This window comes from Ceratotherium simum, chromosome 7 (assembly GCF_057802395.1).
Source record: "Ceratotherium simum simum isolate JZ-2026a chromosome 7, ASM5780239v1, whole genome shotgun sequence".
Classification (NCBI taxonomy): domain Eukaryota; kingdom Metazoa; phylum Chordata; class Mammalia; order Perissodactyla; family Rhinocerotidae; genus Ceratotherium; species Ceratotherium simum.
In genome coordinates, this window is record NC_141906.1 from 61,822,843 (window position 1) to 61,835,422 (window position 12,580).

A 12,580-nucleotide genomic window follows, 5' to 3' on the forward strand; every position below is an offset into this window, starting at 1 on the left:
TATATTATTAAATTTAAGTAAAAGAAATCAGATTTCTTATCCTAAATTTCGGTTGCCCTCAGTTCTTAAGGGCTTATGATAGCACTGTGTACAAGCAAATCTAAATACTATGGCATATCTTAAATATATGTCATGTCACATCACAGTAACATTGTGTTTTCATATTTACAGAGAATCTCACTCAACAAATGGTGTTGTTCAAGTGCTTCCATTGGTTTCCATCCTTCTGAAAGTCACTCCCTTTAATACAAGTACCACTGTGTGGTGTTTATAGACCGGTAGGGTGGAGATGAGGAGAACTTTTCAATTCTCTTTCCCTTACCTCATCCTCAAACATTCCGATCTTCTCCATTAATAAAATTTCAAAAACTCACCTTTGCCCCATAAAACAGAAAAAAAGCAGAAGCTAAAAGCAAAACAGGGAAGATGTAGTGTACACACTAAAGTGTTTTAAATCCATGATCTAATTCAAAGCTTGTTTTCTAATTTACTAGTTCATTAGAGGTATCAGCCGTCTCATCCTCTGGACCTGCAGCCAGTGAATATGGTTTCTAGCTATGTGTTCTTTACGTAAAAATTCTACTATGGAGCAAATCCTTCAGAATTCATCATCCTAAGACTGACTGAATCTTGAGATAATAAGAGAATAATCAGGTAAGGGAGAAGGACCAGGAGAGGAGACAGAGAAAGAACAGTCATATAGCGACAAGTGGGCAGAGGGGAAGGAAGCTGAAACTTGCTTAAGAATCTTACACCAAAAAATCCTGCTACATATATAGCATCTACAATAAAAATACATATTATCACTCTAAAATTATTGTCTAATCTTATTATGCTTCAGTTTACACAGGTCTTAAAATGGGAATAGAAGACTAGCACCCAATATTAAGCTAATATTAAGGCTTTACTGTCCTTATTTTCTATTTTGGGGGACAAAATATGTCTTTGGTGTTTCTAGTAATCAGCTGTCTTATGACATAAGGAAGAATATTTATGTAAGTCTAAAGTATCCAAGTGTGTTTTTAATTAAGAATAGCTAGCAGAGTAACTTACACTTATCCCTAGCATTGGTAGTGACATGTTGATAACTTCATTCGCTGTATCTGAATTCGTTACTGTTATAGTCTTAGACTGTAGAAAAAAAGAAATAAGAAATACAACTATAAATAAAGAATTTTAAAACAAGTGAACAAGTAATTATTGTCAAATGATTATTCAAAAGAAGACCTTGATTTCAAGTGTTGACAGAGTAAAGCACACGACTTCAGTAGAACACAAAACCTTGATTATAATTTACTTTCATTCCATTATATATTATACCTTTTAATAAAACATCTATTTCTTTTAAAATAAAGCATATGTGGCTCACGAAATATAAGACCTTAATCAAGAAAGACAAAGAATAAATTGTATTCAGAGAGACTACATGGACTACCCCCCAGCCCAAAAACAAACCAGTGAGACTGGTTCTCTACATCATTTTCATAATGCAACACGTCATAAAAGAGGGAGCAAGCTGGATCACTTTCTGTTTCTTCCTGAGGACTGTTTTCAGCGTGGGTTTTTATTTCTTTGCATGGTAAAGAGTCAGTTTAGGTAAAATCAGAATAAGAACTGCTTGCAAAAGACATTTAAAGTTTAAAATTTTTAAAAACCACTATTTATTGAGAACTTTCTATATGTAAGGTGCTGTGGCTACTGAGATTTTTATTGCTGAAATCTGTAGAGGCCTTAAAACCAATAAGTGTAGCAAAAAGGAATGGGAATTTTAGAAAGTTCAATTCTGTAACCAACTCTGCCACTGAACAGGGTATCTATAATGGCTCTGTGCTAAACTACACTGAGAAATTACTACCTAAAAATAGAAAGACAGTTCACAACAAATAGAAAAGGCATTACAAGATTCTGAGATATCTATAGAGTTCACTAATTCCAAGACATTGTTTAAATATAACACAATGCCATGCTATCAAAAAAGAAATATTTACTATGCATATAGGTTTTACATATTATAATTAGCAGATAAATCAGCAATTAGGGTTGTGTCCCTGATAGGGCTTAAATGGTCCACATAAGTAGCATAAATGAAAACAAAATGATATAAAAAAGAAGCTAAGTGAAATCCACTGATAATTCATCGCTTATCCTTCCATCACAGTATTTTTCTCTATAAGCCAATTACTTGACAAGACAAATTGCCTCTTAAAGTTGTTTGTTAATTAATTTCAAATTGTACTCCTTGTAGCTCCAAAGATTATGCAAAAGTGTCTCAGAAGCCAACAGGGAGGGCTATGAGCACCCAACGCAGTGTGTGTCTTCTACCAGAGAGGCACAGATGTTTTACATACTGGGCTTTAACTTGAGACATAATTTCATGAAAGGCTTTTGCTTTTTTTTTTAAGTCTGAAAACCCCCTCATTTAATTTAAAGAAACTCTATCATGAAGTCTTTTGTAAAGTGAAGAACCTACTCTGTATTACTAATAATCACTCTCAATGTACCTGGCTTCTAAGATAATGATTTTTCTTAATACTAGGCACATATGTTCCAAGCAGTAATTAGACGACATGTATTTTCCCTGTATGCCTCTCTGGTAGACAAAACAAATGAATTTCATCAGATAGTGCTCTTCAGCTAGTAAACAAATAAAACAAACAGACAAAACTGAAAATGTGGCTATTTTTTCCATGTAAGTAGAATTCACTGACAAATTGTACATAACTAAAGGCCCAGGATAAAGAACGCTTCTCATACATGCACTCTTACTTGGGGGGAACCACTCTTTCTGAAAGCAGGGCTCCCTGAAAAGAGACTCTCACCATGAAGCAACTTCAGAGAGCAAAAAAGAGTGTGTCACATCATCGTTGACTTTACCAGGGTACTGGTGATAAAAACAGAGCACCCAACCTGACCACATCTCTTGTCTTTTCTTCCAAAATGAGAGTGGGACATCCGTCGTTTCTCAAGCACACACTTTTCATACACCGAAAAGAAGTGTCAAAAAAAATTCAAGGGATTTTCCATGAAAATCCTGAATGTAACCAACTGCTACCACAACTGAATCAAAGCTGGCAGAAAAACAGTGGTAGTATTTGCTTTTTTGCTACTTTGCTACAGGAGATCTCTGTAGTCTCAAACCATAGAAATTTGAGTATTTCCCTCAAGCAGTGACATCTGGTACTCATGTCAGAACATTTGCATAACTTTTGCTTTTGGCCAAAACACAACTGTTTTGTACTACATATTTTTTCCACACACAAAACTATTCTGTGTGATCTAGAGCTGCTGTGAAGTAGGACAGTCCATAGCATCATAAAAATATTCTTAAGTTTCCATTTTGTTCATCATCGATAACATCTTGGCACCTGTACCATATTTCAGTCATCAAATTACATGTAATAACTAGGGCTGAATAGACTTAATTTTTATTTGACCAATATGAGAAAAACTGTGAGGTAGAAACATGCTGATCCCTTAAAAATGTCATCTCTCCCAGCTCACCCATTTATTAACCTGACAGATTCAATCTCTAAAAACTCAAAGAATGAAGAACTTACCAAAACCACTCCCTACTTAAGAAGTGACAAGTTGGAAAAAATTGCTTAATACTAATAGGAAATACCTCCTTGTGGAAATGGCTTTACTACAAGACTTTGCAGCTGCTATTGAAAGGATCCAGAGAAACATTTAATGCCAGAGGGAGGAAAGAGACATCTGACAAGCAATACTCTTTCCAAGTGTAAATGTTAAATGCTGTAGTTCATACGATTTCTCTTGCTTCATTTTCTCTAGGGTTTACTTTTCCTCTATACAAAGACATAACACATACCCAGGAAAACGCGTTTTCCCACAATGGTATTTCTAAATGCCTACCTTCCGTAGCACATACACAGTCTGTCTGTCTGCCTGCCTGTCTCTCTTTTTATCCATGGTGCTCTGCCTTATGCAGGGACTTGGAATTTAATTTTCTGGCTTAGAAACACTTACATAGGCACAATTCCCAATGTCCTTGGCGAAGATTTTGAGGGGAATGCTCTTCGGGTAGTCCTTCTCTTTCTCTAGATTGATGTATCTAATCAAATGCAACAACAACCCAAAACAACACTGAGTCAGATGGATTTCGCTAATGGCTTATTTTTAAATCAAGCTATTTTGCTAATATTTTCAATATACTTATGCTATTTTTAAAAAGACAGATGGAAAGACTCAGCAAAGTCAGATTACATTATGGGTTGGAAGAGAATAAAAAAAAATTCTCAGGACATTAGGCATGCGCACAAAAAAGAATGGTAGATCCATTTGAAGGGAGGTTTGAGCACAGTGAGGTTAAGGTACCTCTGGGTGATGTTTTATCCTCAAAGCTTCCCTGTCTTCTCTGGACAGGCCCAGAACCTTACTGATAAGTATACGAGCATATATAATACTTTACTAGACCAAACCAAAACAAAGTCCTCTTACTTCTCATTTAGCTCTCCAGTGGAGCATAAATCTTGGTTATCCCATTGCTTGGGAAGGAAGAGAGAGGAGGAAGGATTATGGGAATAAGAGATGAATCTAAATTGACCATTTTGGTCTGTATGCTCAAAGGTAGGGATAATAACTGATTTTTGAGGTGCTCAGCAGAAAACCCTCCATATATGGAAACTTAATACATGCTTTGAGGAAACTATTAGCTCCAAATGATAGGTTGGAGACATGGAAAGAGATGAGAGAGATTATTGACTAGTTTCTGTCTAAATTGATCTAACCAGACTTCAATGTTCTCCTTCCTAGAAAGTAAGAAATACATGTAATGAGAGAACATTATTTACAGTAAGTAGTGGCTAGTGTATAGTCTAAACAACAGCTTATTTTGAGGACAAATGAATAATTTCTACTAAGGAGAAGGGGAATAGTTTGGGGCACATCTCTGCAGAGAAGAATTTAATTCATTTAACTATAGCTTAAAGATTAACAATACGTATACTGAAAAAAATACCTCTGAAGGAGAGAGAGCCATTTGTCCTTTTGTTCTGGAGAACTGCAATCAAAGAAAATGGGAGAGAAAAGTTAAACCACATAAAATACTTATGCTACCATATTTAAGACTATAAATCCAGGTGAAACATCAACAGCCTGGTGTTATTGATGTAGTTGCACGCAACTGCAATCTTGGCATAATTGTGTTCTGCAGTGGACCTTGCAGTGAAAATCCCTGTTAGGAAAAACTACACAGTCAAGTATAGTTTTATTAAAACCTCTTGGATGGATCCAAGACAGAACCACTTTCTCACTTTACAGCTCTTTTACAAGTGGTACTCTTATAGTGGAAAGAGTACTTGATTTGAAATCCAAACACCTGGTTTCAATATATGCAAGCTATATGATCATGGGCAAATCACTTAACATTTCTAAGCCTCGGTTTCCACATCTGTAGGACTGGGCTAATTATCTCAGAGTGTTTTTGTCGCTTTAAGTGCCATACAAATAGAAAGTATGCTCAACTTGAGATGAAAGAGAAAGCTGGCATATTGATGGAAATATCTTGGCCCTGAAACCAGTTTGTTGTCAGGAAAAGAAATATTTATTTCTTTATACATATAGCAGAATTGTAATTTAGTAAATTAGTTCATAGAAAATGTATTCTTAATTATCATAATCTTCTGATTAAGATCCATTCATTTACAACTAAATTACTCTTGATTAATGATTTTTCTGATGAAGTCACTGCTGCATTTCTTTCTTTTTTTTTTTTTTGTGAGGAAGATCAGCCCTGAGCTAACATCCATGCCAATCCTTCTCTTTTTGCTGAGGAAGACTGGCCCTAAGCTAACATCCGGGCCGATCTTCCTCCACTTTATGTGGGACGCCGCCACAGCATGGCCTGACAAGCGGTGCGTTGGTGCGGGCCTGGGATCCGAACCTGTGCTGCCAGCAGTGGAGCGCGCGCACTTAACCGCTATGCCATGGGGCCGGCCCCTGCATTTAATTCTTAAAGTTAGAAGTAATTTAAAGTTTATTTCTACATGGTCTTGTTACTCACTAGCTTTTAAAATCATATCTCTAATCTTCTTAAAGAAGTTGGAAACCCTAGTTATTTTCTTGTTCCAGAAAAATACACTTAACAAATATTGTAATTTGTTTCTAACTTCATTGCTTAGCAATTTTCTCCATAAGCAATCTCCCAGGATTGGTCATCAGAAAGCACATTACATCCCTTTTACCACTGACCATATGGTTTGCATCTTTCACAATTCACAATTTCTTACAATCTTTTGATGTATTCTCCTTTCCTAAACAGAAGATTTTCTAGGTTAATTGTCAAATCTCAGATTTATTTAGCAAAAATCTTATTGTCAAATAAGCAAAAATTAAATATCAAATCTTGGATTTATTTAGCAAAAATCTATGGTGAAAAATATGTAAGTTTTCTTTAGATCTATTAACTTTTTTCAAAGCAATTAAAGAAAATTGCCCCTTTAAAATACACTTGGTATTTTTTAAACTTTTTATTGACATATAAGATACACAGAGATAACTGTACAATGCTTAAGTGTACGGTTTGAAGAATTTTCACAACTTGAACACACTCATGTGACTAGCACCCAGATTATGCAACAGAAAGCCACCTTGGAAGGTCTCCTTGTGCTCCTTTTCAAGCACCCGTTCCCACTATCCCGACTTCTAACAGAACAGAGTAGCTGTGCTTGTTTGTCTAGTTTATAGAAATGTAACCGTATAGTAAGTACCATATAGTGTCTGGTTTCCTTCATTCAACACTGTGCTTGTGAGACTTATCCATATTACTGCATGTGGTTTGAGACTGTTCGTTCTCATTGCCGTATGGTGTTCCATTGTTTGAATATACAGCATACGTTACTTTAAAAATAAACAAATTATGAAGTGTGTCAGGCTAATTCATTGAGATTGAGTTGTGTAATCTTCTTGTATTTTCCCCTTTCCTCGGCTCTATGTAAGTATCTAGGACTTCTCTTTCCTTAGCAATTCTTAATCTCAGACATTTTTATGGAATTAAAAACAGACGTACTCCAAAATCAAGGTTATCTCAGAGTTTCATAAACACCTAAGTTCATTTGGTAAGAGCCAGGAGAGGAGAAAGCAGTATACCTTAGAGAAAGAAAAAGGGCAAGGCAGATTGGAAAGAGTCCCTCAAATTTGGGAGGGGATAGAGTCTGTCAGCCCTGAGAGGGAGCCGGAAACCATACGTCACTCAGCTGAGGTGCCTAAGGAAACAGAAAGACCCCAGAGGAAACGGTTGTCAGGAGCAACTAGGGAGGCTTGTTCCTGGGCTCCCAGGTTTTTATATCAGCAAAGATACCTGTATCCCACATGTGGCAAATAATCAGAGCACCTTTGAATGTAAAAGGACAACTCCAGGCATAAAAAAGATGATGTCAGCAGTGACCACAATAGACTGAAGGTCCATCAGAAGCTTTTCAATTGTTTTGTAGACATCACAGAAGTCTCCCGTATTCTGGTTCTACCTTAAGAATACAGGGGTTCCAGTAAAGAAGAAAATTTGATTTCCTAACAGCCTGGAAAAATGGGGTTCAAGGTGAGCTTTAATTTGATCTATAAATAAAAAGGCTTTTCTTGCAAACCCGAGTTTGTAGACTAAGATTCATACTAGGTATTTAAGTTAAAATATTCTTCTGACTCCTCTTGTAGATAGATCATTGTCAGATTTAAATACTTCGTGTCTTTTGAACAATGTTCCCATTTTACTGTATAGTTATCTGTAAAAATCAAGGTGCAGTGCCTATTTTTCTGGTAGATATAGATCCTAGGTTTGTGAATCAGGTACAAGTCGTGATAGAGACATGAATTCCTTTTGGCCTTTGTGGGATGTGATGATCTACCCTGTTTCCCAAGGTAAAGCATGGAAAGTTCACATTTATTGTTTGCTCTTCCTCCAATTTGACTCAATTAGACATTCCTCACAGATTCTGGCAGTTGTTTGTCAGTCTTAGATTTCAAAGCTATTAGTCTTTACTTTTTTGTTTCTTTATGGATATTATAGTGAGTGGCTAGGAGAGACTGCTTCTTGAGCTGCTGGCTTGATGGCATTTTAAGCTGATCATGACCTAGATTTTCTTAATATTCACCCAGATATATATACCTTTTTTTGCGTGTGAGGAAGATCAGCCCTGTGCTAACATCTGCCAATCCTCCTCTTTTTTGTGCTGAGGAAGACTGGCCCTGGGCTAACATCCATGCCCATCTTCCTCCACTTTATATGGGATGCCGCCACAGCATGGCTTGCCAAGCACTGCGTCAGTGTGCGCCTGGGATCTGAACCCGCGAACCCCGGGCCGCCGCAGCGGAGCGCGCGCGCTTAACTGCTTGCACCACCAGGCCAGCCCCTATATACACCATTTTTTAAATTGAAGTATAATTGGCATACAATATTATATTAGTTTCAGTGTACAACATAGTGATTTGAGACTTATAAATATTATGAAATGATCACTACAGCAAGTCTAGTTACCATCTGTCACCATACAAAGTTATTACAATATTATTGACTATATTTCCTATGCTGTAGATTACATCCCTGTGACTTATTTTATAACTGGAAGTTTGTACCTCTTAATCCCCTTCATCTATTTCGCCCATCCCCCCCAACACCTTCCCTCTGGTGACCACTAGTTTGTTCTTTGTATCTATGAGTTTCTTTCTCTTATGTTTTATGTTTTATCTTTTAGATTCCACCTAAAAGTGAAATCATATAATATTTGTATCACTTTCTCTGTCAAATGACTTCTAATACTATGTTGAATAAAAGTGGTGAGAGTGGGCATCCTTGTCTTGTTCCTGATCTTAGAGGAAATGCTTTCAGCTATTCACCATTGAGTATTATGTTAGCTGAGGGCTTGTCATATATAGCCTTTATTATGCTGAGGTATGTTCCCTTTATACTCACTTTGTTGAGAGTTTTTATCATAACTGGATGTTGAATTTTGTCAAATGCTTTTTCTTCATCTACTGAGATGATCATATGATTTTTATCTTTCATTTTGTTAACGTAGTGTATCAAACTGACTGATTTGTGGATATTGAACCATTCTTGCAACACTGGTTTATTAAATCCCACTTGATCATGATGTATGATCCTTTTAATGTATTGCTGAATTCAGTTTGCTAATATTTTGTTGAAGATTTTTGCATCTAGGGGATATTGGCCTGTAATTTTCTTTTTTTGTAGTGTCTTTGGTTTTGCTATCAGGGTAATGCTGGACTTGTAAAATGAGTTTGGAAGCATTCCTTCCTTTTGAATTTTTTGGAACAGTTTGAGGATAGATATTAATTCTTTAAACATTTGGCAGAATTCACCTGTGAAGCTGTCCAGTCCTGGACTTTGGTTTGTTGGGAGTTTTTTGATTACTGATATAATTTTATTACTAGTAATCAGTCTGTTCAGATTTTCTATTTCCCTCTGATTCAGTCTTAGAAGACTGTATGTTTTTAGGAATTTATCCACTTCTAGGTTGTCCAATATGTTGACATATAATTGTTCATAGTAATCTCTTATGATCCTTTGCATTTCTGTGGTGTCAGCTGGGACATCTCCTCTTTCATTTCTGATTTTATTTATTTGGGCCCTCTCTCTTTTTTTCTTGATCCGTCTGGCTAAAGGTTTATCAATTTTGTTTATCTTTTCAAAGAACCAGATCTTAGTTTCATTGATCTTTTCTATTGTTTTTTCAGTCTCTGTTTCATTTATAGCTGCTCTAACTTTTATTATTTCCTTCCTTGTACTAACTTTGGGCTTTGTTTGTTCTTCTTTGTCTAGCTCCTTTAGGTGTAAGGTTAGATTGCTTATTTGAGATTTTTCTTATTTCCTGAGGTAGGCCTGTATCGCTAGAAATTTCCCTCTTAGAACTGCTTTTGCTGCATCCCATACATTTTGGAACGTTGTGTTTCTATTTTCATTTGTTTCAAGGTATTTTTTGATTTCTTCTTTGATTTCTTTGTTGACCTATTGGTTGCTTAGTAGCATTTTGTTTAGCCTGCATGTATTTGTATTTTTTCCAGTTTTTTTCCTTGTAATTGATTTCTAGTTTCATACCATTGTGGTCAAAAAAGATGCTTGATATGATTTCAATCTTCTTAAATGTATTGAGACTTGTTTTGTAGCCTAACATATGCTCTATCCTGGAGAATGTTCCATGTGAACTTGAAAAAAACGTGTATTCTGCTGTTTTTTGTATGGAATATTCTGTATGTATCTATTAAGTCCATCTGGTCTAATTTGTCATTTAACGCCAATGTTTCCTTGTTGATTCTCTGTCTGGATGATTTATCCATTAATGTAAGTGGAGTGTTAAATTCTCCTACTGTTATTGTATTACTGTCAATTTCTCCCTTTTTTGTCTGTTAATATTTGCTTTACATATTTAGGTGCTCCTGTGTTCAGTGCATAGACATTCACAAGTGTTACATCCTCTTGTTGGATTGATTCCTTTATCATTATGTAATGCCCTTCTTTGTCTCTTGTTACAGTCTTTGTCTGATATAAGTACTGCTACCCAGCTTTCTTTTTGTTTCCATTTGCATAGAATACCTTTTTCTATTTCCTCACTTTTAGTCTGTGCATGTCTTTAGATCTCTTGTCTCAAGTGAGTCTCTTGTAGGCAGCATATATAGGCGTCTTGTTTCTTTAATCCATTCAGCCACCTAATGTTTTTTGATTGGAAAATTTAGTCCATTTACATTTAAAGTCATTATTGATAGGTATGTACTTATTACAATTTTTTTAACTGTTTTCTGGTTGTTTTTGTAGTTCTCCTCTGTTCCTTTCTTCTTCTCTTGTGATTTGATGACTTTCTTTAGTGTTATGTTTGTATTCCTTTCTCTTTATTTTTTTGTGTAACTATTAGAGGTTTTTGGTTTGTGGATACCATGAGGTTCATATATAACAACCTATGTATATAGCAGTTATTTTAAGTTGATGGTTGCTTAAGTTCAAATGTGTTCTAAAAGAACTAGATTTTTACTCCCCCCTCCAAGTTTTATGTTTTTTTCAATTATTTTTTTTATTGAGGTAACATTGGTTTATAATATTACATAAATTTCAGGTGTACATCATTATATTTCGATTTCTGTGTAGACTACATCATGTTCACCACCAAAGACTAATTACCATCCATCACCATACACATGTGCTCTCTTACCCCTGTGTGTGTGTGTGTGTGTGTGTGTGTATACATATATATACACAGATTTTCTGTCTGAATGATTTATCCATTGATATAAGTGGAGTGTTAAAGTCCCCTACTATTATTGTATTACTGTCAATTTCTCTCTTGATGTTCATCCATTCTTTTCTTGAGTTCGATGAGCAGCTCTATGACCATAACTTTGAACTCTTCATCTGGTAGATTGCTTATTTCTGTCTTGTTTATTTCTTTTTCTGAGGTTTTGTCTTGTTCTTATCGTTTCGAACTTATTCCTTTGTCTCCTCATTTTACCTAATTCTCTGTGTTTGTTTTTCTATGTTTAGGCAGACCAGCTATATCTCCTGTCTTGAAGGGGTGGCCTAATGTAGAAGGTGTCCTGTGGGGCGTAGTAGCACAATCCTCCCTGGTCACCAGAGCCAGGTGTTCCAGGTGTGTCCCTTGTGTAGGCTGCATGCACCCTCCTGTTGTGCCTGGGCTGTGATTGCTGTGAACATGCTGGTGTGCGGTGCTAGCCCCACAGGGTAGGAGCTGCTTTAGAGGGGCTCCAGTGCTGGCTGGGGCCAGTTGTGGGGTAGGGTGGGGCAGGAACTTCTTTGGAAGGGCGTCAGCCGGGGTGGGTCTGCAGGGGATTGCCAAGGCAGGATGAGGGGTGCTAGCAAGGCAGATGGAGAGTGTTAGAAACGGTGCCTACCAGGGCTGGGCCAGCGAGGTAGGAGAGGTAAAAAAAAAAAAAGGTGCCTGCCAGTGCTTCTGTCCTAGAGAAAGTTCCAACAGATTCCTGCCCCTTTGGCACGTGCTCTAAAATCAGTCAGTAAATCTCCTTCACATATAACTCTGGCACTTTTTAAACTGCTGCCTCTGCACTGGGACTTGGGGTGAGTTTGTGGCTGTGGCCCCAGCCACAGCCCAGGCACAACAGACTCTGCCCTTCAAGAGCAGAGTCTCAGTTTCCTATGGCCCTCTAGCTCTCTCAGATGTAAGCCTCATTGTATTCAAAGCCAGACATTATGTGGGCTCATCTTCCTGATGTGGGTGCCCCTGGCGGGGGAGCCCAATGTGGGGCTTGGGCCCCCTGCTCATCTTGGAGGACCTCCATGGTTGTGAACACCCTCCCGGTTGTGGGTCGCTGCAACGGGCTGTGGGTCCAGGCTAGCCTGTGTCTCTGCCCCTCCTACCCATCTAGATGTGGCTTTTTCTTCACATCCTTAGTTGTAGAAAATCTGTTCTGCTAGTCTTCAGGTTGTTCTCAGAGATAGTTGCTCTAAACGTAGTTGCAGTTTTGGTGTGTCCATGGGAGGAGGTGAGCTAAGGATTTTCCTCCTCCACCATCTTGATCCCATCGATACATATATGTACCGTTTCTGGATGTTCTTCACTTCTTCCTAAAGATCTGAGCTCCC

The 12,580-nt window shown here is 37.2% G+C and overlaps 1 protein-coding gene across 2 annotated transcripts in view; it reads right to left on the bottom strand.

The window, feature by feature from the left end:
- Positions 1-12,580, bottom strand: part of ARHGAP20 (Rho GTPase activating protein 20) — a 116,114-nt gene that overhangs the window by 29,332 nt on the left and 74,202 nt on the right. The window contains exons 5-7 of one of the 2 annotated variants that reach the window (XM_004427353.3): positions 4,979-5,020; positions 3,988-4,072; positions 1,054-1,131 (exon numbers count right to left, since the gene is read on the bottom strand). In XM_004427353.3, coding sequence (XP_004427410.1) covers positions 1,054-1,131; positions 3,988-4,072; positions 4,979-5,020 — 205 coding nt within the window. The remainder of the gene's footprint in view (positions 1-1,053; positions 1,132-3,987; positions 4,073-4,978; positions 5,021-12,580) is intronic. The other variant, XM_087433675.1, reaches the window with a different exon arrangement.